At 40.5% G+C, this 18,861-nt stretch overlaps 1 protein-coding gene across 4 annotated transcripts in view; it reads right to left on the bottom strand.

Annotated features, from left to right (window-relative positions):
- Window positions 1–18,861, bottom strand: part of Nfib (nuclear factor I B) — a 213,453-nt gene that overhangs the window by 57,170 nt on the left and 137,422 nt on the right. For all 4 annotated transcript variants that reach the window (XM_057784587.1, XM_057784588.1, XM_057784586.1 and 1 more), the window contains exons 4-6: window positions 9,491–9,559; window positions 4,344–4,464; window positions 1,164–1,282 (exon numbers count right to left, since the gene is read on the bottom strand). In XM_057784587.1, the coding sequence (XP_057640570.1) occupies window positions 1,164–1,282; window positions 4,344–4,464; window positions 9,491–9,559 (309 nt within the window). The remainder of the gene's footprint in view (window positions 1–1,163; window positions 1,283–4,343; window positions 4,465–9,490; window positions 9,560–18,861) is intronic.

Genomic DNA, 18,861 nt, shown 5'->3' with positions numbered 1-18,861 from the left:
CTTGGGCATCGCATTCCAAAATCCAAACAAGCCATAGGCCCAGATGCCAGTAGGCATGAAAAGCAGCGTGTAAGCCTGCGGTCAAGTGTGGGACTGATGCTTTTCTCCCAACAGCACTGGCAAGTTACTGATGGAGATGAAGCAGAAGGTAGAAACACTGCTTCCTGATAAACCGTGTCTACTGCCTGAAGACTGGATGGGCGGAGAGTTTCAAAACCCAAACTCCCTACTGGCTTTCCAACCCTTCTGTAAAAAGAACCTCTCACACTTCCCACTTTCCCATCAGTGGTACCAAGTTCACAGCACAAATAACCATTCTGACACTGCTTCCCCTCCTCAGTGCCTGGTCCTGCATCTTTACAGTTAAATTCATAAAAGAGGGGCTGGGGAGATGCATTAGCATTTAAGAATACTTGTAGCCACATAGCAGCTCAAACAATCTACAACTCCTGTTCCAGGGGATCTGATGCCCTCTCTGGTCTCCACAGACACCAGGTATCCAGATGGCACACACACATTCATACAAGTTAAGCACTCATACACATAACAAAGATAAATAAATCTTTTAACAGGAAGTCTTTTAAAAGAAAGGTATGCAAAATTCAAGAAGTCATTGTTTTTTACTGCTGAGTAGTACTCAGAAATTGAAAACACTATCCTGAGTGAGGTAAGCCAGACCCAAAAAGAAGAACATGGGATGTACTCACTCATATTTGGTTTCTAGCCATAAATAAAGGACATTGAGACTATAATTCGTGATTCTAGAGAAGCTAAATAAGAAGGTGAACCCAAAGAAAAACATATAAGCATCCCCCTGAATATTAACCTTCATCAGGCGATGAAAGAAGACAGAGACAGAGACCAACATTGGAACACTGGACTGAAGTCTCACGATCCAAAGGAGGAGCAGAAGGAGAGTGAGCACGAGCAAGGAACTCAGGACTGCGAGGGATGCACCCACACACTGAGGCAATGGGGATGTTCTATCGGAAACTCACCAAAGCCAGCTGGCCGGGGACTGAAAAAGCATGGGACAAAACCGGTCTCGCTGAACATAATGGACAATGAGGACTACTGAGAACTGAAGAACAATGGCAATGTGACTAAGTAAAATAGGCAATATTACATAGACTCTGATGCCTTGAAGGCATCTTCTTACCCACCTTGATCTCTTTCATGCCATGTTCGACTTCCAGCAGCTGGTGAATTTGGAGAGGGGTAAAAGTCTCCTGTTGGACTTGGCTCCATATTTTCATCTATGGATATAGTTTTGGGTCTTTTGCTGTTAAAATAGAATGATAATGGCATTAATAATATTCCTGAAAAGATGTGTAGCATTCACACGCACATGCACACACACACACACACACACACACACACACAAATGGCTTCCAGGGGGGCTGTGGTGGTGCAGGCCTTTAATCCCAACACTCGGGAAGCAGAGGCAGGTGGATCTCTGTGAGTTTGAGGTCAGTCTGGTCTATAGAACTAGCTCCAGGACAGACTCCAAAGCTACTGAGAAACCCTGCCTCAAAAAAAAAAAAAACACAAAAAACAAACAAACAAAAAAAAAACAAAACAAAAAAAACAAATAGAAAAAAAAACTTCCATAAATCCTAGTTGAAGTGATAGTTTGAAAGAATGGTGAGCATTCAAGACATCCATAGGAATAGTGAACGTTTCATTCACTATATACATACAATACACACACACACTACCTATTCTTATATTTACCATCTATCCCTACCTAATAAAAAATGTTTGGTATAATTACATTTTCAGGTTTCTTTCAGAGAAACTTCAGTTATTACAAGCAAACTCTCAATGTGTCTTTTCTGCTAACACTGAAATTTTGTCAAGGTGCACTGAGTCGTCTTATGTTTTGGATATTCATACTGCTGACAGCATTGGCCACAGACAAGGCACTGCCTTACTGTTAACTGGGGAATGAGGCAATGGAAGTGGGCAGTGAAACAGGTCCAGAAATCCCTCATTTTGACCAAGTCATTTATTAGATCCAATAGCAGGTTCCTCAACCTTTCTAAACTCAGCTAATCACCTGTAAGGTGGAAATAATAAAACCCAGTTTAAAGGGTTTGGCTGAGAAGATGAAGTGAGTTAATAACCATAAAGCTCTCAGTTAAATGGCTTGCAGTTTGAAGATACTCATTAAGTATTAATTATTAGTGTTGACCTTGTAATTAATAGCATGAAGACCGTTTCTAGAACTTTACTAGTTGTGAGTATTCCATGTTCTTTACCTTTTTTTTTTTTAGAAAAATTAGACTACCAGTTCTTTATTCATAAGATCAACCTGAAAAATGATTATTGTCCAATCAAATGGTGTGTGTTTAGGAAATACTTTGAGTGGAAAAACACGACCTACTTATGACCCAGAAAAGTCACAGCGAAGATTAAAAGCTGTTTTATGACATGAATGATCCTTTTGGATCCTCTGCTTTGGTAGGCTCCAACCAGTACCCCAGTAAACATCTCATTATTGACTCTGGAATGAAGACTCTGTCTTTTACTTAAAGAATTCTCACTTGAACCTATGTTCTTAAGCAACAACCACAAAATATCACCTGAATTAATTTTATGTGTTGTTAATAAATGTAATGTCACCAAAGTTTGTGACTGTAGATTATCTCAAAAACTTGCATGCAAACCTTAAGTCCCCATTTTTAATAAACAGGGGAACAAATCTGGAGAAATTCGGTAAATTTGCCCAGGACAAGTGAACAGAAGGGGCCGCACCAGGAGGAAGGTCTTCCAGCCAGGGGGCTCCATGCCTAAACCCTTGAAGCCTGCGTACATCTTGTTTCCTTGTAGTTAGACCGTGGTTAATTGTGGCCTGACAATCCCCGGAGTACTGACATGATTGAACATGACAACTTCTCCCCATGCTAAAGCTTAGCAGAAATGATATCATTGCTTTCGTCTCTACCCAAAACTATCCAAATTGAGAGCTTATGCATATTTTTTAAGTTCTCCCGTTAATGTAATTCTCTTCTACTATGAGTCAGCAGCAGTATGGAAAAAAATGGAGGAAAATTTATTTCTACAAGGAGCAACAGAGAAATGTCTTCAAGCTCTGCTTATTTTGATGGCCAAAGGTCGGCCAGGATGAAAGACCTGTGCTGACAACATATGGATCCAAAGGAGGAAATTTAAAAATCATAATTCACATTCTAAATTTAGAAAAATTAAAGCACTTTTAAGAGATAATTTCAGTGATAATAAACCCAATTATCTTGATATACAATCTAATTATATGAAAATAGAGTTGAGTTATAAATGTTATAAAATCGACCTTACTTTATAAACACAAATATACATGTTCTCACAACTATTCAAAGACAATTAGCTTCCATTACTGAAAAGAATATAGAAAAATATTTTCCCAGATTGTCTTTTATTCTTAAAAATTAGCATAATGCATGCTTGTTTTTTTGGAATCCGTGTACCTTCTTATGCTAGCCTGTGGCTGTATTGAATGCTCTGGAAATGAGATAGGTCTTCATACATGAAGGATACAGCTTAAAAGGAAACACCCCACATCTGTAATGGCCATCTTGAATGGTAGTTACAAGGGTAGGAGAGGAAGAAAACCCTGGCTAAGCCAGTCTCAGAGCAGCTGAGGCTTTCACGGGTACCAGAAGAGCTAGCTGATTTAGTCAGAAAATCTCAATCAAATGAATACTGAAGTTTCAAATCAGCTTTATCTTTATGGCTAGGGGAATGACACTTTTTCGTCTTCCATTATCTCAAGCGCAGATGTGACATCACAGTGAAGTTACCAGGATGCATTGGCTAAGGGCGAGGCCTCGCGGCAGCGGTATCACCTACATGTTATTTTTTTTAATTTATTTATATGTATAAATGTTTTGCCTGTATGTGTAGCATGTGCACGCCTGGTGTCCGTGGAAGTCAGCAAATGCTGTACTCCCTGGAACTGGAGTTTCCACAGGGCTGCAAGCCACCATATGGGTTCTGGGAGTGGAACCCAGGTCCTCTGTAAGGGCAACAAGCGCTCTTAGCTACTGAGCCATCTTTCTAAGCCCCAGTATCACTTTTAAAGTTGCCAAGATTAAGATGCAGAATTATATTTCATATCAAAAGACAAACTCTCTTTAATATCTTTTCATGGTTCATCTCCAACCCCTCCCTCAGAGACTTTTAAGGTGCTCTGAACAGCAATTACATTCAATATGCATATTAAAACAATATGACTAACAAAACAAATGATCGCGAAGTCTGTGGATCATCAGTAGACAGGTGTTTCCCCTTTCCCCGCCTGTCTACATAAAGGGTGAGAGCACAGGCAGCAGCACCGCCATTACCTGCTCGGTGGAGAAGACAGCGACCTCTGCAGGTTCACACCAGAATTCATGTCATGATAGTATGGCTGGCTGGGGATTTCTCCGATTGGGAAGTTGACTCCAGTTCCCTGGGTTATGGGTGCTGAGGAATAAATTTTTTTTTAAAGAAATGTTGTTAAGTGATATTCATGATTATCTCTGTTCAGATATAAAATCACTAATTTTATAAAGGATATAAAATTTTATAAGGATATAAAATCCTTATCTTTAGATGAGCTCTTCCTTGTATGCGGCAGGTAAAACCCCAAATCCTCTAGTCAAGTTTGGCTATTGTGCACATTCACACTAGATCCCTGGCTACCACTCCCCCTCCTCACACTACCCAATCTTCTTCATTTACTCCCCCATATTAGAAATCATTACATCATCTGTCATTCCCCAGGTTATAGATGTAGGCAGAGCAGAACAAATGATTCCTATCACCTAAAACCAAACGATATGCTTCATACTGAACTAAATCATCATTAAATATACATATATACATATATATTTCATAAATAAAGATTCAAGATATCCTATATTAATTCTAACAACAGCATTAGAATGAAATAGAAACCATGATGGTTACAAGTACTGGTGGCATACACCTGTAATCCAGCACTAGAGAGGCTAAGGCAGGAGAATAGAGAAGTCAAGGCGAGACTGGACTATGAAGCGAGTCTGAGGCCAGTCTGATAGTGCAGTGAGATCCTGTCTCAAACAAAAGCATAATATGCATAATTTGATTTAAGCCAATCTAGAGTTAGGGCCGGGATGAGTAAAACTTATGAATATGAAATAAAACTCAAACTGTTTTGCAAATTCACCTTTAGGAAGGTTTTATAAATGACTGTCCATTGTATCTTCACCCATAGGCTGGAGTCTAAGAATAGTAAGATTTTCCGTCCAAACCCTCTGCCACTTATACAAAATGTGCCTCAGTTTGCACACAATAAGACAGAAACTTAGCAAGAAGGTTATTTAGAGATAAAAGAAGTCGTGTTAGTCAGGCGTATGCCTTTAATCCCAGCATTCGGGAGGCAGAGGCAGGCTCAATAACATACAGGGCAGTGCATAGAGCAAATAAAACACTTGTGCAAACATAAAAATACCCCAGCAGTGGCGATAGCAGGAAATCTGCCCCAGTGAGTAGCATAATGATCACAATCTGTAGGTTTAGCAGGAAGAAAGGAAGCAGTGACTTGAATGGTCAAAAACAAAAACAACTATGAAAAAGCCATATCTGTAGTGGGTTTTGAAGAAGGAACAAGACAACAGAGGAAGATTTGCCCAAACTGCCACGGCTGTAGGAGTAGAGTCAAGAATAGAGATGACATACAAAGTGAAGAAGTAGGCAGCAGTGTGCATTGCCAGCTGAACCCTCAAGCCTTCAGTAGCTCCATTCAGAGAGCGCTGTGGACTTGGCGATAGATTCCTCAAGCCCTTGAAATCCACTCAGACACACAATCCTCTAGGCCACAGCCTCTCCTATCTGCCCGCAGCTGAATGTGGGCTTACAGAGGGTGGTTAATTTTCAAGACTGTCTCCTCACCCAGAGCTTTTCATAACATTAAAGTGCATGTCTATCCATTTGATTGAATTTTTATACCTGTCAGGTCAAGACTAACTTCAAATGTTCTTAGGAAAGTATGATTAAAAGGTGTGTGCTTCACCACAGAGAACTAACCACGGACTGTAGAGAGATCTCTCTACTGAAATACAGCAAATCTATACCCGCAGGAAGAGTCTCAGCTGCAGACTGCCAGAGCCCCTGCCTTCTGGTAAGTGGTTAATTGTTTCGGTTAAATTAGTCCATATATTTGAACCTTCTCTATAGAGAAAATATTTTTATGCTGAGTGTAATTGTTATTTGAATTATTTAGACAGCTACGGTACTGATGTTTGGCTGTGGCCCGAAATACGCCAGAGGTTTGAAAATGTGGAATTTCTTACATCCCAGTAACACATGCTTTAGAATTTATACGTAGATCCTTGGTCTGTGTGACCTGAGAAGCAGGTATGTGTTTGAAGTCGATAGATGATTGTCTCTGAGAACATGAACAATCTGCCTGAGAACAATAGAGACGTATCAACTCCAGACTGGGATTACTAGACTTCTGGTCGCACTCTTGTCTAATCTAGTAATCCGTCAGAAGAGACAAGCTACATGAAGTCTACAGTGTGACTCTGTGTGTATCACTCTCCACTAAACATGCTTTTTGTTGTGGCCACCTCAAAAACCCGGGTTATTTCCCAATGTATGGCTAGCATGACTAGAATTTTACATGTCGTAACTTTTCAAAACAGTACTTGGGCAAGTTTCTTCCTATTGCATATAGGTAGCTTAATATTCACTCCAGTGTGTATGGCCAGAAGATGCTGGGGATAGTGTGCAGTAAATGGATCGGGCATGATGATGCATGTCTTTGACCACTCAGGAGGCAAAGGCAGGTGGCTCTTTATAAACTCAAGGACAGCCTTGTCTACAGAGTCCAGGCTAGACAGGAATAGGTGGTTGGGGCCCAGACTAAACACTCAAAAGCTTAGTGTGCATTCTGAGAGTAAAGGGGAGGTTACTGAAAAGAAAGTCAATTAATACTAAATATGACCAAAAACTTCAAACAGCGCACAACTTCCTGAGCGACACAAGAGCATTGGAGAAGAGCAAGTTCGCCAGATCTCCCTGAAACTAAGCCTCTGGAACAGCCCACTGCAGATGCAAACATGTCTCTTAGCACTTCTCCCAGACAGAGCTCTAAGAAAGCCAATGTCTGCAAAAGGACACTGGAAATGCTGATGTCCTCTTGAAGCCAGGCACCGAAGAACTTTGGCTACTGTAGGTTCTTAGATGCCAGAAGCTGTCCTTAACCAACTTGTAAACTGGAGAAAATATAATTCAACAGAGTCATCACTATCCTGAAACTAAATGACTTCATTAGCTAAAGTCAATATGTACATCAGTAGGTCATATGCTAGAGGCTGGAACCAGAAGCAGGTCATGAATCAAGAAGCCAGAACCTGTGACACACGACAGACAGCTTGTGCAGAAAGCTTGACTTAACAAACCCCTGTTTCATAAACAATGAGGTTCAACTGTGTAAACAAGGTTGTAGTACGAATATATTAAAACGCTTAGGAGAATAGGGCTTGCAAGCATCTCAGAGACATCTATTTACATATGGAGGAGAAAGTAAATGTTTGCTGAATAAATTAACTAAGGAATGAATATGGATAATTAATGTACTAATTACAAATCAGAAATGTTTGTTATGACACATAACTTAAAAACCTCTAAGAAGTGACAGTATGAATTAAGAATGAATGAAACATGTCAAAATTTACCTTGTCTCTGAAATGTTATGAGAAGGCACTTTTAATTTACATTTTATGTTTGAAATGTCAATTTTTCAAGATATCATTCTGGGCCCTTGAAGTTCCCAAAGTGGCTCTCCTTTGACAGTATTCGGCACGGTGTTATTTACAATGGGGTACTATGTGAATCTTGTCTGAAGGATGACTCTACTGGCCTTCTCATGGGAAGGTACAAAATCCATTACGGAGCTTTTAAAATGGTGCAAGTCGAGAAAATAGTTTCCTATGCCCCATAGCTTCACGACTCAGCCTCACTGAGGAACAACTTCAAATACCCTGTTCCTTGGGGGCAAGGGTTTCTTGAAAATCACATGTGGCCTGGGATGACAGACTAGACCATCAGGAGCCTCGTGCACACCACATACCCACACCAGTGCTGTGGGGATATACAGCCATCCCTGATGCTGCTCCCAAGTTAATGAACCCATGACACCTTTATCCACTCTGAATTCTAGCAGGAAAGACAAGGCACATAAGGTCTTGAGTGTTCCTGTGTCACTCTCTGATAAACAAAATTCTTTTGTTTTTGTTCTGGAATGTTCAGAAATCTGGGAAACTATGGTTCAAAAGACAGTCATTTGGAAGCTTGGAGAGACAGTTTCCAGACAGGGCTCTGCAGCTCCTTGCTTAGTCTAACCCTTTAGGCTCACTATCTCTGTCTTCACAGTTGGCTTTGGCCCTCATTCAGAAACTCTGGAGTTACACAAATGAAAAGGCAGTGTTGGTGTTCTTTGTTTGAGTTTTGCTTGTTTTGAGACAAGGCCTTGCTATACACCCCTAGCTGGCCTGGAATTAGCTAAGTAGCCCAGTTGGCCTCAAACTTGTTGCAATCCTCCTGCCTCTGCCTCTGGAGTGCCAGGATTACAGATGTGTGCCCATGAGGACTGGCGATGAACACAGACAAGGACTGGAGTGCCACCTGACCATCGAAGTGACAGCAGTCCCAGACTACAACACTGTCTATCAAGACACGAAGTAGAAGCACGGCCCTCAAAGTGACGTGAACAATCGAAATCTGAGATGGGGTCGGGAAGAAAGCAGCCCCTTCCTTGCATGCCACAGTGCAGTAATGGTGGTACCTTGGATGGATTTACTCACACCAGCAACAGAACAAGAGCTGGTTAATCAGAGCTTCCCCCTGGCTTAAGGGGCCCGCCAGGTGAGTTTACCCTAGGAAAACCCAATCCGGCCAGCCAAGCACAGTACCTCAGGTGAGGTGGCTAGGGTAGACAATTGGACATTGTTTGGGACAACAATGCTTTCTATCTATATCCGAGTACAATCTGCAAAGTTAATTTCTGCATCCCTTCACACAGGGCATGTGAACGTGTGTATCCTGCATGTCTCCAACCCCCACCACAGCATTATAACTGAAAAAGCACTTATCTACAGGAAACCGATGTGGGCTATCATAACAACACCGAGTACATTTAATTAATCACGCTTCCTTTGATATAAATGCCCATCTATGGTCACGGAGAGAACTGAACTGAATGAATACCAATATGATGACCAATAAAAACAGCTTAAACATTAGTGTTATATCATGGAAAGCTTTCATGAATTGAACAAAAAATATTTTACAAAATTAAATAAACTGCTCACTTGTTTCATTAGAAAATTTAAGATTACTTTAAATCTTGAATTTTAAACTCAAGAACTTCGATGTAGTTACTTTTTGCATTGTAGTTAAGATTTAAAATACTCAAGATTTTAATCATTCTGTGTACTGTGCAGTAAGAAAACAGTTTACTTACTTCTGGATACTCTCACAAGCTCTGATACATTGAAGACTCCGGATTTTACAAAACTGTCCTCGAGGTATCCTGAAAACAAACATCAAAGGAAGACATCAGCAGAAGCAGGGAGCAAAAGCGCCAGTTAAATTCTAGAATTCATTCACTTTCAGACAAGGACAAACACCAGGGACGCCTATTCTAAAAACAAGTATGAGCAGAACCCGAATATAAACTGACTCTGCTTTTCAAAGGTAAGAAGTATACAAAGGCATAAATAGCCTGTGGAATTCCCCATCAACTTTCCAAGTTTGGAATTGGTGGGATCATATTTGCCACGGCGGTCACACGCGGTTAGGAAGGTTGGGACGCACTCTGACTACATCTCATTCTGCAACACCTGGAAGGCCACCTTCAAAAAGGCGGAGGGTCGAAAGAGAAAGGAAAACTACAACCACAATTAGCACCTTGTTGGAAATGCTTCAGAGACCTCTCAAAACCACCATTCTTTCACAAATCCTTCCGGGGTCACAGAAAAGTGAGCCATTGCTACCAGAGTTGTCAGCCTTGTTCCGGTGTCTCTCAGCAGAAAAGCAAAACCTAGGACACAGTAAATTCTTCTATGCACCAACCTCAATGTTTTCTTTGTCTATTTTTAGTGTCTTCCTTACTTTTCCTACTACTGGATCCCCTACCCATGTTTTCTTTCAAGAACTAGATGTCTGTTCATCAGATGGCAGTGAATCCAGGCCTTCGGGGTCCATATACAAGCGCAGGGCCCGCAGTGGTCGAGGTCTCCAGTTCAGGACCCCGAGGAAACCCTAGACTGTTTGGTTCATCTCACATCACAGTGCATCACAGTGGTCATGTCCAGGACCCCGAGGAAACCCTAGCCTGTTTGGTTGTTCATCTCGCAGTGTTCAGAAGTTTTAAAATTCTTATTTCTATCAAGAGTGCAATCATGGAAAGCACAAAAGTCTGAAATACCCACAAAAGAAATGCCCCAGAGTCTCAGAATCTGTGATGAGATAGAACTTAAAACACAACTTCATAGCTGACCAAGGGTCAGATTCAGTACCGAAAGATGATGCAGAACCATCAAGTCAGAGATGTGGGAGGCAAATCCCAGCCACAGTTTGCCTGTTATGAAATGTTGGCTATGTAAGTGTATCTTATTTTGTTTCAGGGCTCTTGTCTATAAATGAGAGATACAAAATTCATAGAGTTACTATCTACTTCACAGAGTTATTATCCGTTCAAGGTAAGGTAAAACGTTAAACTCAGGGTAGAAGCATGCAGAGTGGAGAAAACCAATAATCCCAGCACACAGGAGGCAGAAACAGAACAGAAACGGATACCCTGTGAGCTGTGACACAGGGAGACCCTGCCCCACAACGATGCCAAATGCTAGCTGCATGTGAGCACTACATTAACATCCAGCATAGCCAAACCCTGAGCTCCTGTGGAACTGTGCACAAACAGCCTTGAATAACATAAGTTGCAAAACTTTTCTTAGAAATTTTGGCCACTCAGAGTGTCTAAAAGTAAAATTGCTGCACAGGCACCAGCGGTGTGAGAAGCCACGCATGGGGGAGCATAGCTTCACGCTCAATGTGTTCACCCTTTAGAAAGAACAGAGAAGAAGTACAAAGTCTCATTTGATGATGAAGCCTAAGTCTCAAATTTAGTCACTACTCTGGATATACATGCATGAATACATACACGCACGTACACACACACACACACACACACACACACATTTCTATGAGAATAACAAAATGTCCCTAGCTGATGCAATTCTATTGTAGGAAACTGCCTGAGCAATGAGTTCTTCACTAGCCTGAATTCGTTTCAGAGATTATTGAGAAGTGAGTGTGCAACCAGTACTCTCAAAGGCGTTAAAAGTCATAAATGTAAAAAAAAAAAAATGACAATTGATTCCATTTTCTTAGATGGAAACAAAGATGCTTTAATGTTCTAGGACCCTGGAGGTTTCACTGTTTTGTTGGCTTTAAAGAGCAGCTTATTAAACTTTATTTTATGGTCAGCAATGGTATTTAATATGTCAAGCAGACACTCATCCGTTATTTAGCATCTCTGGAGCCTGTGCACTGTTTTCCTCTGCAGGTCCTGGCTGCAAGGCCCCCTCTCTGTACATGCTGCCTTCAACACTCAAGGTCCCACTGAATGGCCACATGTTCTGAGAAACCGCCCCCCACCCCACCCCGTTTCCTCTGACTCTCTGACCAAGCTAACCCGTATCCTCTGTGCTCACATCAAACTTACTTAGTTCCAATTTTACATTTCACACATTCAGATTCTCCAAGATATTCATTTTCAAGTATTAAATTCTTCATTGCATTATCAGTCCCTTTATTTAGGGGAGTAACTAGGTTTTGTTTTACACAATATCTCCCTCAGCAACTGAATCATTGCCTATATAGAGAGTAACACAGTACACTATTTTAAAATTCAGCTTTTAAAACCAAGGTCATAAATTAACAGCTTAGTAATCTTACATCAAGATAGCTATAGCTGGCATAAAATCGATGGATAATTGCACTGGCTACATCACTCCCTTGAACATGTTTGGGTCCCAAAACATCTATAAATGTGGCCCAATACATTTACAGATGACATGTTAGAATGTCAAAAGTTTGGACTCTGGGTACAATATGAAAAGTAACAATTCGGATCAGATTATTAGTCCTGGTTCTGTTGTATTTTAATGTATAATTTTAAGCATATAGTACAAATTAATAGCCAAAAATTCAAATAGGAACATAAAAATGCTTGCAAAATAAATTTATGTGACAAGGCTACTTAGCTGGCTCAGTAGGTAGTGTCACTTGTCCCCAAGCCTGGCAACCTGAGTCTCATTCCCAGGTCCGACACAGTGGAAGCAGAGAACTAAGTTGTCCTCTAACCTTGATGGGTACGTGTGTGTGCATGTATACACACACACAAATAATTCAAAATTGATGAATGAGTAAGATAATACGAGTTTTACAGTATATTTACAAAAATTATATCGCATGGAATACACAATGTCTCAAAATATAAGTATCATCTTAAGTTGATTCCATGAGTAGTTAAGGCTTCTTAGTCACATGGATTAGGACAGGTGGCATGAGGACACTCTGAGCCTAATCACAAGGGAGGGATGAACTATCTCAATTCTAATTCATGCAGGAAAATAGGCATTCAAACACAAAATGATGATGATTCTGTAGTGATACGTGATAAGAAATTGAAATCTATAAGGAAAAATGCAAGATTTGTTTTTACCAAAACTATGAAAAATAATGGAACTATATCAGAACCCAGTTGATAAAATGTAACCCCACAGCACCCACTGGGCTCTGCTCACAGAGAGATCTCTATGGGCACGTTCATAGAGAGATACAAGTGAAGGGAACATGGCCAAACAGCAATAATAATGCCTCCTAACAATAAGCCAAATGGCTGGTGGTGGGTGGGAAGCCGGTGATGGGTAGCTGGGTTTTGTGGTGGCACTTTTTGTGTCTTTGCACATAGCATAACCTTTGCAATGGACAGGAGTCACCTAAGACAGGCACAGAAAAGAATGAATGACATAGCTCTTGGCCCACTAATAGTACTTGCTCAAGTAGGCAGAGGACAAATACTTGGGCAAATAGTTGGGAAGGATCTTTCTCACAGGGGGTCCAGAATCTTGCAATAATACAGTCGGAGATTCAGCAAAACACCATGGTTCTGCTGAGGCCATAAAGCCTATTGGAGCCTCCAGGCTATGCAGACTTAGAGAGGCACAGTTTCCCATGCTACACGGTCCACCGTAAATCTCAACAGCTAATGCAAAGGCTAGATATCTTGAAGTAATTTGGAGAGATTCAGAGTGAACTCATTTCATGTACCAGAGAAAATGTGCCTGTCTTTGAGGCAGAGCAGCTGCTTAATGGTTATAGAGCGATATTACACAACAGCATAAGCCAGGAGACAAGGAGAGCTCCACATTTGTGGAGTGCTGTGTTTACATACATTTATGCTCTTTAAGAAGAAAAAATTGGGTGGGAAATGAAGAGTTCCACAAACAGAAAAGTCTCAAAGGCAATATCAAATTATATTATTTTACTTCTTTTTTTATTTTTCTCTAACAAAGCAACAGTAAATCACTACTCAGAAGTTAATACAGTGTTTAACCTCCTTTACAAACAATAACAGAAGGGACACAATGGCATATCTGTTAATATCTCAAATTATAATCAGCACCATTTAAATGTTAAGCAACATTTACATAGAAAATCCAAGGGAAGAATGATAACACTCATTTTTATGGTCTACTGTGTTCTATTCTTGAAATTAAAAAAAAAAAGCCCCAGGGAAAGCAGTTATTAAATTCATGAGAGCTGGCTTCAAGTATCTGAAGGACTGTTAACGTAGATGGGAGATTAGACTTCTGAGTAAATCCAGGAGCTGTTTCTTGGCTCCATAAACAAACAGATCCTCCCATCCAATGAGAAAAGTCCTAAAAAGCAATGAGACTGCAGTGTCAATACTAACCAGCAGATGCCCAATGACTATACTAAAAACTTTCAAAACCACACTGTGGCAAGAGACACGACTTAGTATTGCCACCCTTTAAGGGATGAGGGACTTTCTCTCTCCAGAGATGGAAAGCTTCCTGCTACATCTGAACACCACTACTGGACATGAGGATTCTCACTTTGGGTAAAAAACAAAAGCAAACAAACAAAAACTTAACAAAAGGCCCTCAGATTCCACTTTCTTCTGTGTTTATTCCCGTGTTACTTGCCTTGTACTGTTCTTTCAGAGAAGGAATGATGGCACAAGACACCTACCGGCTACACCTGCCAGCTACACCTAGTCAGGTACATCTACCAGCTACACCTACCTGCTACACCTAGCCTGCTACACCTACCAGCTACACCTCGCCTTTGATTCCAATAGTTTGCTTCTGTCACCAGAACGAGATGAATAAACTCTCTATTTATGGGTGCCAAGGGGATATGGGGAAATTATCCCACACTAGCTCTTAGTCAGTCTCACGACATCACAGACCACAACTAAGCCACTGCTACTTTTCTAGTAGGGACGTTATGTACACAGCTCCATTTCAGCCTCCCGGAGTGGATTAGATCCATGGTTGAAGCCAGAAAATGGATAATAAGTCTCTGCATGGAAACTAAGCCTCCGTCTATAGCCATGAAAAGATTCTAACATCTAGAATAGATGAAATTTTAGTCTCTGATAACAATGTTTAAGGGACTAATAGTGTCAAGAAACGCCCGGCATTTCCAGACAGAGCTGGATATGTATTTTTATGTATTTTTAGCATTTCCTTCCAGTGCTTAAAACTTTTTCCTGCATGTCTAATACATATAATTATGTGGCTTTATAAAGTTAAAACAAATTTATTTAAACAAATCCATATGCTGATATTTTCCATTCGATGTCCCGTCTTCCCCTGTTTCAGAGGCATAGTTCCTGTGACTGCACTGCATACTTGATATGACTATTTGACCATTCTCTTACTGTTTGGCATTTTAGGTTATTTCCCATTTTTAACAAACACTATAAACAGTCCTGTCATTAAGATCTTCATACACAAATCTTTGTCAGCAATTCTCCTGATTTCCTTCGGCTGGAGTTCTCAGAAGCAGGATTACTAGGTCAAAGAACATGCTCGCTCCCAGAGCTCTTGGTCAAAATCGTCCAGCTGCTGGCTATGAAGCCTTCTCCCATTTGGATTCCCCAGGCTGAGCTGCAAGGCAACCACTCAGCAGCTGGTGAGGCACACTAGGAATGGCTTGACTAATTGTGGCAGTTGATCTGGGCAAGACGTCACAGCAGGAATACTGTAATTTCCATTTACCTCATTAAAATAAAATTGGATTTTTCTCCAGATATATATATTATTATCTCTTTGTCAAGAACTTTGAAAAATAGAGCTTTTGGGGAAAAGGAACATAAAACAAACACTGAGAGAACGTAAAAGAGTGGTGTGCTAGCAGAAAAACTTAACACTGAACATTACTTCTAGGCTCTCACATTTAAGGACAATTTATGAATATTTTTCTCATTTGGAAAAAATATTCTTTATTTTCCCAACTTTAAATTTTTTGCTGATGATAAAGGCTTTGGGCTATTATGGAATCCTTGTAAGAGAGCCATTTCTCCCTTATGCCATTCGCTGGAGCTTTATGGTACTGGAGTCAAGATCCATGTTCCTCATGGAAGACAGTTCTTTCACTGACTGATAAACCAGTTCCCTCTGAGTTTTCTGCGCATGCTTGGAAAAGCACTGTAGCAGCTTCGTTCCTGGGGAACTCCCATGCCAGAGTGATGGGGACGCATCACAAAATGGAGCAGAAGACAAGACAAAAGCATAGCTTCGTAGACTTTCTTAAAAGTTTCGGGGAAACTCGCTGATGAAATCGTCTAGCCTATCTCTGTTTCTCAGACAACAGTGCATGGTTCATGAGTATTGACTTGCTTTCTACTTCTGAGATGATTTTTATGTTCAAACTATACATCGCATTTAAATTCAATCTCAGCCTAGAGTCAAGATTTATATGCTAACAGTCTGATATTTAATTTTTTTTTTTTTGGCAGTGGAGAATCAAACCCAGGGCTGTGTGCATGCAACAAAAGTCATGTCCCTACCCTGTTAATATTAATTCAGAATTTAGTTTATCCTTTATTATCAATTCCAAGTACCCAGTAGTGATCGAATCGGGGAGTCAGAACTTAAATGCACAATTTGAGACTCAGTCCAGGAAAATCTTCACCGTTTGAAACAGGTGTTTGACAGTCACTAATATGCAACCTGATTTGTATGCATCACACTATATGTGTACCCTTTCTCTGGTCTATACATGTGGAGGACACGTCTCCCTCTAAAGCCCTAGAACCTAGCTCAGCAGGTTCTTATATGAAATGCCACAGCAGGTTCCCCATACTCCACATTCCTCTTCTCCTAACACAGAGAAAACTCAGGAGATGGCTCAGTGTGCACTTCCCATACAAACCTGATCCCCAGAACCCATAGGGAGGGAGGGAGGGAGGGAGGGAGGGGACTCCCAAAAGTCATTCTCTGACCTCCACATCCATACTATGTATTACAGATACATATACATACAATGATAGCAATAAATATTTAAATTATAAAATGAACAGAAAAAAGAAGAGGAATATGACCGAGGTATTAAAAATAAAGAAATGGTATGTGAATACTTACAAGTATTATATATAAGCAAAACAGAAGGCATAAAATATATTAATAAATTTAAGTAATTCACAAACTCCATATGAACACAACAATACTTGAAGAGTTACATAAAGCAACTACTAAAATACAGAAACTGGAGAAAAGTATAATCAGCAGAGGCGTCAGAAACCATGAGAATTTTAGTACAGCTCTTCCAGAAATTAGCATATCTATTAATCAGACTATATCATGCAAATTTCTGTACTGCAACACCCATGGAGCTTTAAAGCATATTGATCATGCCCTCAACTCCAGAGGTAAATTTAGCAATCCTTATTCTTTGGGTCATATCGTTTCATCTTTGAAAAATAAAAATTATAATGAAGAAATGAGTAAATGTTCTAAAATGCCTTTAAATTAAGCAAATAAACAGCAAACTACAGAGAAAACCAAAAGAGAAACTGCAAACTACGGAGGAAGCAACAAAGAGAAAAAGAAAGAATAGAATCAATTCTCTATCATCAAAACATAAATAGCAAATTAGTCTAAGGAAAGAAATTGTAATGGAATTAAATAGCATTTCTGTATGTTCTTATTGAACTCGTGGGAAAAGATACAAAGACAAAGGTGAAGAAAATTCCACCCATACCCCAGAACCACTGTTCAGAGTGAGCTCTGACACTCAGCAGGATGGATCCTCCACCATCCATGCGCTGGCAGTAATGACCATCAGGCTGCTAGTCATAAAGAGCAGATAACTTTAAAATAATGAAATTAAAGATAAAAGCTGAAATGTTCAGATATGAATAAAAGAGAGGCAGGATTAGATGGCTCAGTGGTGAAGAGGACTTGTTTGTTCTACCCAATTTTATTACCAGTGCCCACATGGTACCTCAAGGCTGTCCATAACTCCAGTTCCAGGGAATCCAAGGCCTTCCTTGGGTAACAGACATGTATGTGTGATGGAGGAGGGTCTTCTATCTATCTGTTGTTTCATTGGTTAATTAATGAAGAAAACTGCTTGGCCTGATAGGTCAGAACATAGGTAGGCGGGGAAATCAGAACAGAATTCTGGGAGAAAGAAAGCCGAGTCAGGCAGATGCTCTTCTCTCCAAGATGGACGCAGGTTAAGATCCTTCCCAGTAAGTCACCACCTTGTGGTGCTACACAGATTAATAAATATGGGTTAAAGCAAGATGTGAGAATTAGCCAATAAGAGGCTGAAATTAATGGGCCAGGCAGTGTTTAAAAGAATACAGTTTCCGTGTAAATATTTTGGGTAAAGCTAGCCGGGAGCCAGGCTGCAGCCCGCTGCTCCTATCACTATACACGTGATATATAGACATGTATGATGGCAAAATACCCATACACATAAGATAAATTTTTTTAAAAGAGAGACATGATTAATACACGATAGATAAATAAGAATTTCTTGAAAAGAACAGAAAACCTTTTTGCAAGCCTGGCTAAGAAACAGCAAGAAAACACCCAGATCAGCCAGGAGACAGAACCATGGAAACCAAATGCAGGGGAAGAAGTGGCAAAGGACAGCGCATAAAACTGACCACAGCTTTGAAAACTCAAATGAGCAATTACTTGGGAAAATAAAAGTAACCAAAATTGCAAAGATCTGGAAACCCTGAAATAGACCAATTATCCCAGGGCAGAGTTTCCCAAAATTTGCTCAACACTGTAATCACCTGGGGATCTGAATGTTTGGATCCCAACCTCAATTATTCTGACTTAATTCCTTTGGCCTGAGACCCGGACAGGAGAGGGTGTTAAATTCCCCACAAGAAATTCAAATGTGTAGCAGTTTGGAAAGTGCTATGTTAGCAATGAACCAAACAGCAGCCGAAAGCAAAGCTCCGGTGCATATGGGGGCTGACACCCCTGCAGGATGCAGATTCCATCCTGCCTAGGAATTAGAATCTGCAGGCGACTCACGCAGAACAGAACAGACAGGTGACTGAACAACCACCTTAACTAATAACAGGTCCAGAAGGGTGGGGCTTTCATGTCCTCTTCGCTATCCCAGGCCTCAGGAAATGCTGACCAATGTCCCGAAGACCAATTAAAGTCTCATGATTCTTTTAGGTTCCTAGATGTTTCTTTCACCCCTTTCAAAAACTCTAAGCAAATAACCAATAAGGAAGCTTCAGCCCACACAAGTGCAACCCCT

Source organism: Chionomys nivalis, chromosome 11 (assembly GCF_950005125.1).
Source record: "Chionomys nivalis chromosome 11, mChiNiv1.1, whole genome shotgun sequence".
NCBI classification, from domain to species: domain Eukaryota; kingdom Metazoa; phylum Chordata; class Mammalia; order Rodentia; family Cricetidae; genus Chionomys; species Chionomys nivalis.
The sequence above is the reverse complement of the archived record's forward strand: the minus strand, read 5'-3'. Positions and strand labels throughout refer to the sequence as shown.